The 16,791-nt window shown below is 27.0% G+C and overlaps 4 protein-coding genes across 5 annotated transcripts; 2 read left to right on the top strand and 2 right to left on the bottom strand.

Annotated features, from left to right (window-relative positions):
* Positions 1–1,425: 1,425 nt before the first annotated feature.
* LOC112601479 lies at positions 1,426–2,342 on the bottom strand. Its single transcript, XM_025349127.1, has 2 exons — positions 2,328–2,342; positions 1,426–1,895 (listed from the first exon to the last, which is right to left on the bottom strand). Exons 1-2 carry the CDS (start codon positions 2,340–2,342, stop codon positions 1,455–1,457), a joined length of 456 nt encoding a protein of 151 aa, XP_025204912.1. The 3' UTR covers positions 1,426–1,454.
* On the bottom strand, positions 2,243–4,400 carry LOC112601520 (cell cycle checkpoint protein RAD1-like). The gene is made up of 6 exons (XM_025349188.1): positions 4,026–4,400; positions 3,364–3,462; positions 3,137–3,291; positions 2,845–3,079; positions 2,564–2,770; positions 2,243–2,372 (listed from the first exon to the last, which is right to left on the bottom strand). Exons 1-6 carry the CDS (start codon positions 4,131–4,133, stop codon positions 2,346–2,348), a joined length of 831 nt encoding a protein of 276 aa, XP_025204973.1. The 5' UTR covers positions 4,134–4,400; the 3' UTR covers positions 2,243–2,345.
* Positions 4,401–4,986: 586 nt separating this feature from the next.
* Positions 4,987–7,263, top strand: LOC112601519 (60S ribosomal protein L31). 2 transcript variants are annotated; one of them, XM_025349186.1, is made up of 3 exons: positions 4,987–5,091; positions 5,435–5,679; positions 7,056–7,263. In XM_025349186.1, exons 2-3 carry the CDS (start codon positions 5,456–5,458, stop codon positions 7,204–7,206), a joined length of 375 nt encoding a protein of 124 aa, XP_025204971.1. In that variant the 5' UTR covers positions 4,987–5,091; positions 5,435–5,455; the 3' UTR covers positions 7,207–7,263. The 2 variants fall into 2 exon arrangements, with proteins under 2 accessions (XP_025204971.1, XP_025204972.1); XM_025349187.1 differs by having other exon boundaries at positions 5,085–5,177.
* A 2,269-nt stretch (positions 7,264–9,532) lies between these two features.
* LOC112601503 (isoaspartyl peptidase/L-asparaginase) lies at positions 9,533–11,290 on the top strand. Its single transcript, XM_025349162.1, has 5 exons — positions 9,533–9,571; positions 9,636–9,926; positions 9,996–10,221; positions 10,287–10,522; positions 10,592–11,290. The coding sequence occupies exons 2-5, from the start codon at positions 9,659–9,661 to the stop codon at positions 10,792–10,794; spliced, it is 933 nt and encodes a 310-aa protein (XP_025204947.1). The 5' UTR covers positions 9,533–9,571; positions 9,636–9,658; the 3' UTR covers positions 10,795–11,290.
* Positions 11,291–16,791: the final 5,501 nt, after the last annotated feature.

Below are 16,791 nucleotides of genomic sequence, written 5' to 3'. Positions count from 1 at the left end.
TAATATTATACATTTTTTTAACATTTTACAAGACCTGTAAAATATTTCAAGATAAAAGCAATTAGCTAAATCACGCTGATGAAACTTTGTTTTTAATTAGTCATTTAATTATTGTTACACGGACAAAAAAATATGTTTATAATAATTAGTAATTATTAAGAATGGATTATTGAAAAATTCATATCTTTTAGTTTTTATTTAGGTATTTGATTAATTTATAGTTAGTGTGAAAGGTATTTTTAAAGTTCGAGTAGTAGTAGAATAGTGAAGGTCTTATAAAATCTACAATAAGCTAATTTTAATTTGTCAACTACTTTTTTTATGCAAAGATAATAATCTGTATGAAGTATGAAGACAATTATCAGTATATATGTATAATTTAACTAGAAAAAAAATGTATACTCTGTAGTTTATATCTATGTATTATAAAGTATACAAAAAATAATAATATTATATTAATTAGATATTTTTGAGTACCTACTCTATTTAATTATTTATTATTTATTTTTGATGAATAATATTAAAAATTAATAGTTTAAAAAGTTTTATTTTAATGAAACTAATTTAAGTTCTCTGATTCTGCATTGCATTTTTATATATTTTTATACAATTTCGTTATGATGTTTAAAACTTTTACGTAGTTGACACTTTGTATATTTGAATTTCCATAAATTTTACCTCGAAAAATAATTTATTCATTCAACGTATTATTAATATTTAGAGCGTGAAACTTTTTGTCTATGAGAACTTCTCAGTGTGTGCACAGAATGTTTTGACGATTTCTCATAGACTTATCGCTTAATTCGTGTATTTTTAAACGTTCTTTTAGCTGACATTTAAAAATAAATTTCGTTAATTTTATTTCGATGCAATTTTTTATCTTTTGCGAAGAATCATTTGGTTTTAAATATTTAAATATTATAGAAGCAGAGCAATGAATTTATTGATTTTGCAATATGTGTTTTTTTTTCTGTCTGTCATCACCTTTTGAGGCAATAAAAATGCTTTGATTCTTAAAAATAGGGGGAGAGGGTTGCTAGTAGAAAATTAAATCTAGTTGGTTAATTTATTATTTCTTTTATAAGGTATAATTTTCAAAATAATACATATTTTTTTTTTTTTGAGCTATTTATAGTCAATTTAATTTAAAATTTTTTTTTTACTTGAATATCAATAAATATTTATCAATGGACAAAAATGAAAATTCAATACAAGGTTTTTTAAAGTGATTCATTTTCTATTAATAAACAAAAGTTAATAGTCAGAATATTTTGTCTATTAGCTTTTAAATTTCAAATTTTAATTAAATTCATGAAAATTTTGAAAATACAAATTATTTTTGGAAAGAAATAAAAAAAAAACATTTTCTTTATATACTTAAGATTTGAAATTAGACATGTTAAACATTCATTTTAATATTATATATATTCTCTTATTTTCGATTAAATTAAATTTTAATAATCAAACAGTTTTGTTTTTATAGCATTTTCCACTTCAGCTACAAAATGTGGGAAACCTTCCATAGTGACTGTTTTGTTAATAACTTCTTCCAAGTGCATTCTTTCTGACATAAATTTCTGGATGTCTGTCACCTTAATGTCATTTTTTCTCAATGTTTTGATGCAATCCATTACAGATTCTTCATCACTAAAGCTTAGAACCCACTTTCCGTGATGACATGAATCAAATGATAAAATTCCTAAATTAAGAGTCAAGTGCATGACGTATGTTTCAGGCGTGAGGTAAATGAATTCATTTACTTTGTCTGCTAAGATGTTCAGCGAGTGGTTTAGAAAATCTACTCTCATTGGTATGGAAGATATGTGTTCACTATTTGAACTCAATTTTGAAAAACAATTGATGATCCAAGATTTGTTGTTTTTCACTTGATCAGACTACAAAAATACAGTAAACATTTTTCTGATATAAAATTATGTTTTTAATAAACCATAAAATTTATATTCTTACCATTCTTTACAATACCTATTTTGTGATAAAAATATTAATGGAAATGTTATAAACTTACAATTTTAACTTATTTTACTATTAAGTATTTGCTGACAGGCAACAAATGATAATAAATAAAATCTAGTAATGGTTTAAATATAAAATTGTATTGTGTGAAGAAAAAATATTAAGATTATTTTTTTCATGGAGTAAAATATAATATATATTTTCATGTGATATTTACAAAAATGTACTATATTTAATATTTATAGAAACATAATTTTTTTTATTAGTTTATAGATTGTATAAAATAGAATTAAGTAACAAAATAACAAATAATAATTTGTAGTAATATATCATGAAATGAACAAATATGTTACGTGTTTATAATTCATACATCAGTCTTCATCAACAATCGGTGTGCACTGAAACAAAGTTTATAATAATTAATATTTAATATTTAAGGTTGATTGGCCGTTAAATGTTTACAAATTGTATTCAGTAATCAGTTTTAAAATTAGTAACTTATAAGATATCATTAATTTAGATTTATTATTTAGTTATGATAATACAATGAGTGTTTAATGCGAGACAATTTATTAAAAACAGTACTCACAAAATATTCTAAATAACAAGTATGACTGTCTACTTGTACCATGAATTGACAGCACAACAGTCCATCCTCATTTGTCCGTATCAATGTTTTTTGTGATATGTTCATACATTTTAAAAAAGGTTTGATCTGTTTGTATTTATATTTAACAGTAATTGTTGCATTGCAAACAAACTGCTCCATTATTTCACTCTTGGACGGAATTTCAACCTTAAAAAAAATTCAAATATAATCGAGTGCTGAAAGTAATAATTTTGTTCAGTTTTTCAATCTATTAGACTTACACTACATTTTCCTGCGATTCCAGAAGTTAAAATTTTAAAATACTGTGGCTCTTCAGAAAATGTAAATTCTACATAATCAGAAGTGCCATCAATGTCATTGAGAATGTCCTTAAAATCCGAGGATCTTAATATAATTTTACTGACAGTCGATTCTGCTGGTATACTAAAGTCAAGGATATCAAACACTTCCATTGTTCTTAATGAGCAGTCAGTAATTATACCTCCTTCTTCTAACCTAAGGTTAAAATACAAATTTGTAATAGCTAATTTATTTTATTTTATAGAAAGTTACAATAATTTCACTGGAGAACCATATTCTTTGTACGTCAACTTTAAAGCAGTTGTAGAACTAGGATTAGTTGAACACCCATCAAAGACTGTTAGACACTCAATCAAAGTATTGAGATCGACACGAAATGCAACCGTATCATCATTAAGATGATATTCCTGGAAAATAAATTAAATTGATTATGTACTTTATACACATAAGAAAAAAATCATCAACATACTACAGCATACTTGAAATATTTCACTGCCTATAAAAGTGTTTGCTTGTACACATTTGGAATCTTCTACCACAATTTTTAAACCGTGTTCAGTTGCAAAACATACACCAACCTAAAAACAGCATATTTATATAGTAACATTATGTTGATAGATTTATTTAAAGTTATATTGTAGTTTTTAATATACATTATGTTTTCACTCCACTCTCATGACTTCTTTGCTAATAATTTTTCTTAGGCATTCTTTGTCTTAAGGTGTTACTGATGCCAATATGTTTTATATTATTTTTCTCGTCAAAGGCTCAATTGAAACTCTTGATCTCTAATCAATCTTATTCTGAGTACCAGATTTTTGCACAAGAAACTCACTTTTTAGTATTTTCCCCCCTTTCCCATCACTCTTTTTATATATAGTTGAAAGTTTGTAACATATTCATCCACACTTTAAATAATTCTTTAGCTTAATATAATATTGTAGTTTTCTAGCTATCAACTAATTCATTATACAAGCATTCAAAATTAATTCAATATATTCTGCTTTTTGTGTTTGTTAAATAAATAAATGAGTTTAAAAGAAATAATAGTTATTGATTATGAAAGTATATAATTTAAGTCATTAATTAGATAAAGAGTATAATTTAAGATTAATATTATGTATTTATATAAATAACTCACATCTTTAAAATTAACTGCCTTCAACAAAGACGAAATGTGTTTAACATTGTCGGCTTTAGCGACCAAAAGATATTTCTCTTCAAAAGAATCATTACCATCAATTTCCATAATCTATAATGATGATACTATATTAAATTGAAACATTATTACCACATTTAAATAATAATGAGATTACATAACATTCATGTTAAAAATAAAACATTTAAAACAGTAATTTAGCTAATGTAAACCAGTAACTTTGTTATAAAACCGGCGTCAAAATCAAATTTGAAGTCAAGCAACAGACATCAGTTATTGTTTTTATTTGTTATCACCTTATTTCTTATCACAAATTGAACCACTGATCGTTTTCCATTAAAAAATTCACCATTGAAAATTTTATACAAGATTTCTTTCGATGTTTGAATTTTTTTTTATTTTAAATAGATACATGATCATAAAAAAAGATAGACAAATGTACTTATATCGGTCTGACTCTACTAAAGTATAACAGGTGTCGAGATTCAAGTGAATCATCTTAATGTAGGTATTTATGTATCAAATTTGAATTCAATGATATGTTGTAAAGGTATCGTTTATTTGTATAGGGAAAAGTTCTGAGCAGACAGTATAGCATTGATTTAATTTTTTTTTTCAATCTTTACATTAGAAAGACGAAAACACACATTCCAGAATTTTCAGACTGTTATGACAGAGTGATTCTAATGCCTTTAATAATTAATAATAATTTAAATATTAGGTACGATCAAAGATACTTGAATGTGTCTTAAATTGTTAAATAGGGGTCATGGATTTTATATTTCTATTTTCTATTTTCTATTATCTAATCCCTAATAATCCCTAATTCCTATGGCAATTGGTGATAATATTGATAATATTTTAATCTATATTATTTTATCATTTTTAATTACTGTTATCAGTGATTTCAGTGTGACCAAACTTATTTTTGTACCGTCGACGTGCGTGTAAAATGTGGTAATAAATATTATAGGTTAATGTATAAAGATTTTTGTAAACAATTCGTCTCTTTGGCAAATAATTCTTCGTTCTTTCTCGTCTGATTCGGGTAAGTTGAATTTTTTATCCAACTCAATCCTTTTACTATAACGTCAATATAATTTATTTGTCGCTGAGAATTGAGAAGTATTTAGGGTAATATAATAAATAAACCTTTATACTTTGAACTTGTTTGATTTATCCGTAAAAAATATTATTTTTTTCATTTGATGTTATAATAGTACTTGCGTACGTTTCTGTTCATTAGTGTGTTTATTATGTATTAGTTTATATATTAAAGATTTAATACCGATTACTGTCGAAACACCTATTAAACAGATAGAGTTAATCGATAATTGACGTGAAAGGTACCAAATTTTTATTTATGTTTCTAATTCGTTGTTTTGTTGCAGTCTTGCAGACGAATTCATAAGATGGCCAAGTTAACTAGGGAAAGAAAACGTAAATCGGCGATCAATGAGGTGGTCACTCGAGTGTATACCATTAACATGCACAAGAGGCTTTTGAACATTGGTTTTAAGAAGCGAGCTCCCCGTGCGATCAAAGAAATTCGCAAGTTTGCCACCCAACAAATGGGCACACAAGATGTGCGCATTGACACTAGGTTGAACAAGTTCGTCTGGTCCAAAGGAATAAGGTATGTAAAATATTTTTGTCTGTATAGTTTGTATTATATCATTAACTATTAGTTTTATCTAATTTAAATATCAGATCAATTTCTATTTGAAGTCTTTCCACTGATATGAATATTTGTGTTAGATAATTTGTCACTAGGCCAATAATAAGTTCTTAATTCTAATTTAATTTTTAGGTCTAGATTATAATAAAACATTAAGTTTAATGTTTATATGTTACTATTAAAAATTGTCTTATTAACTTTACTGTCTGGTGAGTTAATAAAAATAATAATATTTGATTAAAATATAAAGAGAATTAAGTTAATATTCACTAGTAATTAAAATAATATTTTATGGATATAAATCAATGTTTATGAAGAGAGATATTTTTTATTTGATTAATCATTAGAAATTGGGTACTATTTGGTTATGGTGTGTTAAAAAAATAATTCTTATTTGTATTTAAATAATTACTAATATACTAATTATAATATAGAAAATTAAGACCTAAACTCATTACAAATAGAAACTAAATTTATTAATTCATGATGTTGTATTAAAATTCATGTTTTGATATTTATGTGCAATGTAATTCTTAAATATTGGATACTTTGTCACTAAACAGTAGTTTGTTTGATGGTTCAGATTGTTGAAGTATATTTCCTTATATGGAGACTCACAGTATTTGTTGATTAGAAATATATTGAGAAAAAAACAAAAATCAAATTGCATTTATCAATAAAATTGCTACTTTTTTGTTATAACAAATTTCAAATATTTGTTTCAAAATGTATTATAAATATATAGATATATTTAAGTCTAGTCCCAATGAAATAGTATTTAAATATATATTTCGTTGTTAGTCCAGCTTTATGTATAAAACATTTCAAGTACAGTAGAGCCTTGATAGTCTGATTAATTTTGATTGAATGTTATCTGGGTTAATGGAAGTTTTTTTAAGAATATCTAATATGATGAAGAAATGTTGTTGTACAACATTTATTTACTAGATTACTAAATTTAATAAATTACAAAAAAAATATATCAAGTACTGAATTTAATTATTTATAATTTTGTACATATATAATCATCTATTTGTAAAATTATAAAATATATAAATAATTTATTATTCCTAATAAAATGGATTTGAGTAGATAAGACTATAACCTCAAAACAAATTTTTATTATTATAGTTCATACCTAAAAATATTTAATTATAACAAATTATTTCAATTTTAAAATCACATATATTGTTTATTATGTGTAAATTAATTTAGAATAGTTAAATATAAATACATTTATATTTTTATTTATTTTTCTTAAATTAGTTGAATTATTAATAATATTACATAGTTAATAATTTGTTTTCTATAATGTAAGCTTATTTTAATTTTAGGAGTGTACCGTTCCGTATTCGTGTACAATTAGCAAGGAGACGAAATGATGATGAAGATTCACCACACAAGTTATACACTTTGGTCACCTGGGTGAATGTACCTACATTCAAAAAATTGGGTACGGAGAATGTTGATGGAACCGAAGAATAAACTTGTAAACACTTTGTCTTTGATAATAAATAAGTATAAAATGATAAATTGTTAATATTTTACTGTGTATTTTATTTTTGACAATAATTTGAAATTTTCCTAGTGTTTAAAAAAACTACCCAGAAAATGCCTAAAAAAGTTAATTGGTATTTTAGTAAAATGAAGTGGGCATATTATCTAAAAACTGGATTCATTTATAAAAGTATTTATTGAAAAATGTTGATAAAAGCAGAAACAATATTTTGCTTATAAGGTAAAACATTCAAGTATTAAATAAGAATTATAAAAATAAATTGGGAAAATAAAGTGGTGTATTTTTTGACATAAGAAATGAAGGATTTAATCAAATGAAAGACTTTTTGTCAAATATAATTCGCTCAAAGTAATATTTTATGGAACAAATAATAACTTAAACACCTTTAATAACAAATATAAGTAATAATAAATTAAATTGTATTTAGAGATAAGAAAAAATATGTATGTTGTATAACAGTTCTTTTTGAGAAACCTTATGTGTATTGTGTATAGGTAATTTTTGTTCACTTTTGATTAAATTAAGTTGCAGTCACTTTTTTTAATAGTTTTATCTGTTCCAGTGTTGTTTAAAATTTCCATTAATAGTTGATTTTTTTCTTATTTTTATTATTTATTATTTTGTACGATCTGTGTTATTAGTTGTTAGTAAAATGTCTGAATTAAACCCAACAACATTATCTTATTATGGCTATAAATAGCATCAAGATTGCTTTGTTATTTGTAAGATGTTTGAAAACGAAAATTGTACCAAACTATTACATGTAACGAACCTGACTCCTGAGTTACTGTTCGAGTATGGTTGTTTGTGCAAGTGTTATAAATTAACGAATAACAGCTGGAAATAATACTGCCATTACTGTTAGGTAATAGTGGTAATACCTACAATTTTGAAATTTGCCCCTGGACTTTCCTTTAAGAATATGGTATTTACATTTAATAAACACTTCCAAAATACATTCATTATTATTAATTAATTAAGGTATGAGAATATTGATTATGTAATTTTTCTAAATTTCTGTAGAAGCAAAAATACAATTTTTAAAGTTTAATATATTCTTGCTAAAAGGCAAAAACAAGTCTTCTAGTTGGCCATGTTGCATAACAGTAGGTTCAATTATTTTACTACGCTACCTATGTTTATAAATTCAAAGTTAAGATAGAAAACGTTTATTATTTCATGTTAATGTTTAATTGAATTGTCTAATCTGAAACAATTATAGCAAATATCTAGATGTACTCGTAATTATTGGTATTATACTAAGTATATATTATGCTAGGCTACCTACCTATTTAGTGATTTTAATGTTTTATGATTTGGCATTGTAATGTTTTATTGAGTATATACTAGAAATCTAAAACTGTAATTATCGGAACCATCAAGTATGTTTATTACCTATGGTCAATGTATATTGTATAGTACATTATATTAAGTAAAAATAACTTCACAGAATGCTACTCTCGCATATTGTGTTGAATTTGTCTTACAAATAATCAACATGGCAAATTTGCGTTCAGTAAAATCGATTCTGTGATTTTAGCTTTAATATGAGCGTGAACTACCTAAGATTAATATTTAATATGATAAAACTTAAAGGTACCTACAAAAATTATCTGTTATCTTTGGTTGGGCTTAACGATTTTTACATTTTTAAGGTATAATAGTAATACATATTGAATGTTTAAAAAATTAAAACATCGTTAAATACTACAGACTCTTCAGTGAAGAGAGATAACATATAATGTTCTTACTTCTTACATTTAAGCATTAATTAATTATTATATATTTATGTATAATAACATTATTATTTGTTATACATAATCAATGCTTTAAGTTTGATCATAATTTATAGGTCAATGCTCTTTGATATTATGCTACAACATAAATTGGTTCTACCGAACGTAAATTTAATATTTATTATGTTGTACGTTTATAAAACGAAGACAACGTATGTAATCGTCTCGCGTCCTTTTAACTTTTAAGTTAATACTACTCACATTCATTATTCAATTTTACAGTTTAATTGATAAGAGATAAAACAACTTGTTAAATGTTTATTTAAATTATTTTTTTTTTAAATAGTATTAATAGTACTTATTTATCGCATTATTAATATTTAGTAACACTTTATAAACAGATTACCCACTGTTACTGTTGTATAGTACAATGAAAATATGTTATAAAGATTACAAGTATTACAACATAGGAATAACTACCTACTGTATTTATGAAATGTACAGACGTATAAAGTAGTTTAATATTATGATTTATACTTGATTTTTTTACAAAAATACATTTACAGTTTTGCACCTACATTGCATTTATATTTTGGTACTAAATCTAGTTTTTTAATATTTTGTGTTGATGCTGTTGATATTAAATCATTGTATTTAAGATTGTTTCTGGCGTTTAAATATAATGTCTGAACCAGTGATTGTTGTGCACGGTGGAGCAGGAAATATACCAGACAATCGTGATCAACCAAAGTTTGATGGAATTTTAACTGCTATCAGAAAGGCTCATGCAATCTATAAACAAACATCATCTATTATGGATGCATGTCAAGCCGCTGTTGAGTACATGGAAGATGAACCGGCATTCAATGCAGGTCGTGGATCAGTGTTAAATCTGAAGGGTGAAATTGAAATGGAAGCTCTTATTATGGAAGGAAAAGACATGAAGGCTGGTGAGAAATATTTAATATCAAACATATAATATGATGATGAATTTTAAATTTATTTCTGTTTAATTTAAGGGAGTGTTACTGGTGTAAGAAACATTGCACATCCAATAGCACTAGCCAGAAAAGTGATGGAAAATACTCCTCATGTATTTTTGATGGGTGCAAGTGCTAATGAGTTTGCTCAAAAAATGGGATTTGAAACTGTCAGTGATGATTATCTGATAACAAGTGATGCAAGAACAGGCTTGGACAATTTTTTTAAATCGGGCAGCGAACCCATTACTACTGAAATTGGACAGTAATAATATATGTCTGTAAAGATCAATTTTTATTAAAAATATATAATATATTTTGGTTTTTTAGTGGAGGTGTTGGAACTGTTGGTGCAATTGGTATGGATAGAAACGGTGGGCATATGGTGTCATGTACTTCTACAGGAGGAATCACTGGCAAAATGGCAGGTAGGGTTGGTGATACACCTGTTCTTGGTGCTGGTGGTTACTGTGATAATAATGTGGGCACTATTTCAACTACTGGCCACGGTGACAGCATAATGCGCTATTGTTTGGCTCAAAGAATAATGCAAAATTTGGAAAATGGTATAAATTATAATTATCATTAATTAGTTAAAAATTATGATATTTATTACAAATATTTATATTATTTAGGTGAAACTCCAGATGTTGCAGCTCAGAAAGCATGTGATGGTATGTCTGCCCGTGTGGGTGGCAGTGCTGGAGCTATTGTTATTTCCAAGAGTGGGGAAGTTGGTATTGGTTTTTCTTCTCCTAAAATGGCATGGGCCTACTTAAAAAATGGAATAATTTATTATGGAATTAGAAAAGGTGAACAGTTTTCGGTTAAGTTATAAAAAATAACCTATTGCTAACCATAGTTAACCATTAACAGAATTGGTAACTACTTTCTGCTTGTAATTTGTATTCATGTATTAAATATGGATAAATTCAACTAGAAAAATGGACAATAGTCATTAAATGTCAAAAAAAGAGAATTTATTTTAGAATGGTATTTCAACACATAGTTTTACAGTAAATATTCATATTTTTAATATAATAATTGTGGTTAAAGTATTAAAGAATAAACAAAGATCAATAAGTTTTGCTACCTAACCACTATCAAGTGGTTATTAAAGTTTAATAGGTACTATACATATAATAATTTAAAATGTTCACATTACTCTTCAGCCTTAAATTATTTGCGAGTTAGTAAAGCGGAGCTTGATAAACCTGTTTGGAGATTATTTTGGAACTTATTTACAAACTTATTCAGCTATTATTACTTAATAGTTTGAAAATATTAGAAATATAACCAGAAAAAATAATATTTCTATAATAAATAAATATTTGTAATAGAGACTCAACAATTTGTCTAGTTGTATTTTTATCTAACATTACATTTTTTTATGATCATGTTTTTTAAATTATAAATATTGGACAGTAAACTAATTATTTTTAGCTTGTTAAGTTACAATTTGAATAAAAAAAAAGTAATTTCACTTAGTTATAAATTGGTTAAGTACATTATTTTTTTGAATATTTATGGCCTAGTCAAAATTAATAAAAATATAAACTTATACAAAAATAAAAATAAATAGTTAAAATAATACATGTAAGATTGATTATAAATTATTAACAGAAATAGAGGTCATCTAATGATAGACTTTACTTACAGGAGTTATTGATTTTATATTGGTTAATTTTTTAATAGATCATGACACAGATGTCTTTTAATGCTGAACTGAGTTATGTGGTATTTTATAGTTAACTATACATCTCAGAGTAGTAATGTGATTGCAGAAAGAAGTTAGATTGTTATTTTTTATGGAAATTTATATAAAGTTATATTTATTTAAGTTATTTTCATCCTTTTATTGAACTACAGAAATTGTGCATTTTACACTGATAAATTTAGTTAATTTAATAATAATATTATAACATATTTTTTTAACAAAATATTCAATTAATTAGTACATCTTTAACTTAAATTAAAATATATATACCTAGTGTGTTGTAAAATTTGAAAATCTCAAAAAGTTAAGCTTGTGTTAAAAGTTGATGATTTTTAATTTAACATTTGAAATGTATAATTTCGCAAAAGTAAAATATAACAATAGATGAAGTAATCAAGTACCAGTTAATTAATAAATAATTAAAGAAAAGAAAATTTATACAAAATAAACTAAACATATAAAAAATTTTAAAACTCTCATCATTAATATTGTATTTTTTTTAGGATATTAATTCCGTAATAAATAGAACTCTAAGTAGCAAAAGTTGTAAGACAATCAATCATAGTTTGCTGGGATTTTCATCATCTCTAGTCTAGTACTCTGGCAGAATAAAATATTGTGAGAAGGTTTAAATTTATTAAGATTTACTGGATAGTGGATACCTACGTACTATGATATAATATGATATAGGTAACGATATTTTTTCGTTTGCATCAGTCAAACAAAAAAGTCGTCCATAAAATAATTATCATTATGTACCGTCACGTGGTTACGTATAGACGCACTCAATATACGGGACTAATCGCGGTGAGGTGTGAGTAATTGACCTTTTATATTTTTTTTTTATTAAGCATTTATCTGGTATATTATTATGGACGTGTTTTATGCGCAGTGATATGATCGCATGATAAAACAATGTAGTTGAAACGAAATAAACGAGAGAAACAAAGACTAAAAACCCAGACGAAAATCCTGATCTATATCCGGCCGCGCGTATACGCATGCAACGCGAGGTTTTAGATCGCGGACAATCGAATGTCGCCGTACGACAAACGAGAGTGACGGGGGAAAAAAAAAAATAAAATAAATATTAACTCGTCAGACATATTGGTGTTATGGGCGGCAAATATTGTGTACATAAATTATCATAATATGCGTGTGCGGGGGTAAACGACGATGCGGCGTCGTCGGTACAAAATATATGGATTTGTGCGAATAACTTTTCGCCATGGTTACGCGCGCGGCGGCGGTGGCGGTGGAGGCGACGACGACTTATTCGACTGTAAGTTTTGTATATATACATGATGACGTGCACATATTGTATACACATATATATATATTTATGACTTGTTTCTGCGCGTTTTCGTGTCGGTTTATTTGATTCAGATAGCTTTTAGTTGTAGGGGCGGGGCTTGCGGCGGTGGTCTTCTATATATATATATATATATATATATATGTAAGTGTGTATATGCACACACACACACACGGTCGTGCGCTCGCGCACGCCATCGCACGATTCGGTTCCCCCGGCGCCGTGGGGATAATATCATTATAATATTATATCATATTATGTATCTCCGTCCTTATCGTCAACGCCGAGTCAAGTACATCTCAGCAGCACGGGTTGTCTGAAGTTGTTTCGTGGCGATTATCTCATAACAACACGTGATGAAATGCGAGCGGATGTTCTGATAAACGTTAAAAATACGACAAATGCCTGTAAAATACAGGTACTGCAGTACCGTTGGTTTTTGTTTTTTTTTTTTGGTGTAAAAAAAAAATTACACGTAGAACTGAACCGGGGGGGGGGGGGGGGGTTCCTAAATTGCTTGTCTCACTCTGAGCTCAAAAACTGAGCTCACTTTTGTCGTACAAAATATCATATTCGTATATTCTACGAATCGCGTTGCGGCGATGTTTCGCAGCAACTCGTCTGGAAGCACTCGTCCTATACCTCGTATGACTCTGCAGGCTTGCAAGCCGGGTTAGGCGGTAGCTCTGCAGGTAAATTATTGATATTACGCTCCTCTCTCCGCAGAATATCGTACGGTTTATTCAAATGTCATTACGCCACTCAAACGATTTTGTGAAACGGCCAAATTTGTACGTTGAATTTATTTTTAATGGATTAGTGTACTTAAATAAACGCACAATAAAAATAGCTTCAGTGTTTACTATATTTCAGTTCGGCTGCGTAGACTATATGTTTTAGAATCTGAAACGAGGCGATGAAAGTATTGATTTTATAATGATCTGTGGTTTGTTTTTTTGATTAAAAATGCTTTGATTTTCAACATCAACAATATTTATTCTGATTAAAAATTCCAAGTAATTTTCATAATTATTGTGAAAAATGAAATTGTTAAAACACCAAACAAATTATTTCGACAAAATAGGTTTTGTCATTTTGTTGTAAATCAAAAAAATTATTTATGATAACTTGAAACTCACTGTATACATTATTATATTGTATACACTATGACATTTTCAAATGCGATGTTTTCCGTAAACATTAATCTAAATTAATGTGTAAAATTATTGAAAGTTTAATGATTTTCTATAGCAGAAATATAAATATATTTATAGTTATACGCACTCACAGGTCATTTTTCACTAAGAATCGTTTTTCGTGTTTAATGATTTATCATTGAATTCCAATTTAACACAGATATTACTGTGATATATTCCTCAGTGACGAAGTTCCCTCGACACTGCATACAATACAGTGGTTATATCTACTTTGCCTCTTTTTAATTTTGGTTCCATAAAATATACAGAGATGTCCAGCGACGTGCAAGGTGTGTAGTGAGTGTTGCTACAGTCGTTTGAATCCCAATCGTTTCAAAGTTGATTATTTGCAAACACGAAATCGCCATGTCATGTATACTAAGTCTAATGTTAATATGTTATTCATATTTTCATATTTATATATTTTATAAGCTTCTGAAATAAAATATAGAACTGCGAAAGTGTACGTGCAGCGAAATAGCCTACCTAGAACGCCGTGTTTTCATACTCAATAATATTGTAATATAGGAGTAGAACGCATTGAACACGATTTATCATAATTTTTTTACTGGAATATAAACGACAAACGGCAGTTACGATGCGGAAGAAAAACATCAAAACTTATGATAACAGCTGTATAAGAATATTATCTGAAGGATATCTTTACTAAAGGTATACAGATATAAAAATGGATGACTGTCCATGAAATTCATAATTTGTGTTGATGTAGTAGAAAATTCGAGTAGTTTTAAAGATTGAGCATAGATATTTATTTTTGTTAATAAAATGTCTTCAAAAGTTATATTTCCAATATTATAATTTTTCAGTTCAAAATGTAAATTGTTAACGAGCTAGCAAACATGTCGTTAACTGCTTTTCGTTTTAAATTTTTACTAAGTTTTTGTTCACTTAAATTTTTTAATTATAGTTAACTATAGTTCATAATTATGTCCATTAAAATTTTCAATAAAAAAAAATTAAGACTACCTATCAATTTCACAAAGCACTTACAACACTAATGTTCAATATAACTTTATTATTTTTTTTTAAAACTTACGAAAACGAAATATCACTCACTTATTATTTGCTTACATGTCTATTGTCTTCAAACAATATTTTATAAGACAATTAAACAAATTTAGGCTTTTAATTTATCGTAGAGAGGTTTTTAAACCAATAATAATTGTCCGTCGTCTGATAATGTTCAGTCTATTTATACCACATTGTTGTTTTTTCTCGCGTTGATAATATCTACATTTTATTATTAATACTAGATTCCGTGTTATACATACGAAACGTTCGATATATTTCGATAAATATTGAACAATATTTTCTGTGATGTTTGTTAGTTTTCACCTCGTGTGTGTATCTCGCTCTCTTTGCAGCCTGTCTCTTTTTATATACATATCATATATGTTATAGTTTTTGTTTTTATATTTATTACCTATAGGAGGTATACGGTTATTATTATAAGCATAAATATCAAACGATTGGCTGAGCTGTTTTGTGGTATACTTCACGCACTATATACTGACAATACCTATGTAAATAATATGAATGTTTTTGTGCAGACGCGTATATTACAGAAATATTGAAAGGTAGAATGGTAAATAAAAAACAAAACAAAACGTACAAAAGAAATGATAAACATATATTGGAGTGCTTTTATGCATGATATACATATTATATTGTACACGCGTCGTTATTTCTATATTTTCGTCGGTTTTCACGGAGGACAGCGGTACAGGGTATAACGCGTTAGATATGCATATTACATTTGCGTCATAAGCTATTTTATATGTAAGTATATCATATGCATCTAAAACAATAGGTAATTCTGAATGTAAAAATAAAGGATTTCATTAATTTTCTCAGTCGATAATTATGAATGAAAAAATAATAATACCTAATTCTTTATTCTTTCAAAAGAAACTAAATATCTACTGATTTTCAAACGTCAATCGATAATTTTAATTTCGATTTTATATTTTTAAGTGCATCATAATTATTATGTTTGATCTCATTTCAAATTAGGTAAAAGCTGTAGTGAAATAGAATAAGATGAAGCAAGAGCACTTTGTAAGTTTGTGGTGTAGTATTACGACGTCTATAACTATATACCAGAAATTACAAATCCTCTGGTAGTGTGGCAATTCTTAAGATTACGCTAATACGATAAGTTGGTGATTCAATCGCCAATTGAGATGAACACATTGTCTGATTAAAACGACCGATTGCTTCTAGAAATTGATTCTCATTGTTCAATCGCTTTTACAGTATACACCATATACAGAGATTAAATTTCATCTAATTTGGGCACTGTTGGTACATTCAATACGGACGATATTGTCATTGTAGTGACATTCAGTTATTTTTTCGCGTTTGTGATAAAATATAATCGCACTTAGCATTACGACGAAAACCATTTGGAATAATTATTTCGTGTAGTACTGTAGTGTATACTTTCAGAATAGATTTTTGTTTTAATTGTTTATACGCCGTAGATATTTCTGTTCACACGAATTGCCGTTGTTCTACAATAATAATAATGATACGAATTTTTAAATGTGTAGTTTATAATTAGGAAAAAAACCAAAAGTTTATTTTATG

Source organism: Melanaphis sacchari, unplaced genomic scaffold (genome assembly GCF_002803265.2).
Source record: "Melanaphis sacchari strain LSU unplaced genomic scaffold, SCAv2.0 Contig79_pilon_pilon, whole genome shotgun sequence".
Taxonomy (NCBI): Eukaryota; Metazoa; Arthropoda; class Insecta; order Hemiptera; family Aphididae; genus Melanaphis; species Melanaphis sacchari.
Note: the sequence above shows the minus strand (reverse complement) of the source record. Positions and strands in the feature narration are given on the sequence as shown.

Bases quoted from the DNA above. Each gene is read 5' to 3' on its own strand.
- LOC112601503 (XM_025349162.1), top strand. From the start codon at position 9,659: ATGTCTGAACCAGTGATTGTTGTGCACGGTGGAGCAGGAAATATACCA. The intron at 9,927-9,995 runs GTGAGAAATATT...GTTTAATTTAAG, and splicing joins AGGAAAAGACATGAAGGCTG to GGAGTGTTACTGGTGTAAGA. The intron at 10,222-10,286 runs GTAATAATATAT...TTGGTTTTTTAG, and splicing joins ATTACTACTGAAATTGGACA to TGGAGGTGTTGGAACTGTTG.
- LOC112601520 (XM_025349188.1), bottom strand. From the start codon at position 4,133: ATGGAAATTGATGGTAATGATTCTTTTGAAGAGAAATATCTTTTGGTC. The intron at 3,463-4,025 runs GTGAGTTATTTA...TGCTGTTTTTAG, and splicing joins AGGCAGTTAATTTTAAAGAT to GTTGGTGTATGTTTTGCAAC. The intron at 3,292-3,363 runs GTATGCTGTAGT...TTTATTTTCCAG, and splicing joins TAGGCAGTGAAATATTTCAA to GAATATCATCTTAATGATGA.
- LOC112601519 (XM_025349186.1), top strand. From the start codon at position 5,456: ATGGCCAAGTTAACTAGGGAAAGAAAACGTAAATCGGCGATCAATGAG. The intron at 5,680-7,055 runs GTATGTAAAATA...TTTTAATTTTAG, and splicing joins GTCTGGTCCAAAGGAATAAG to GAGTGTACCGTTCCGTATTC.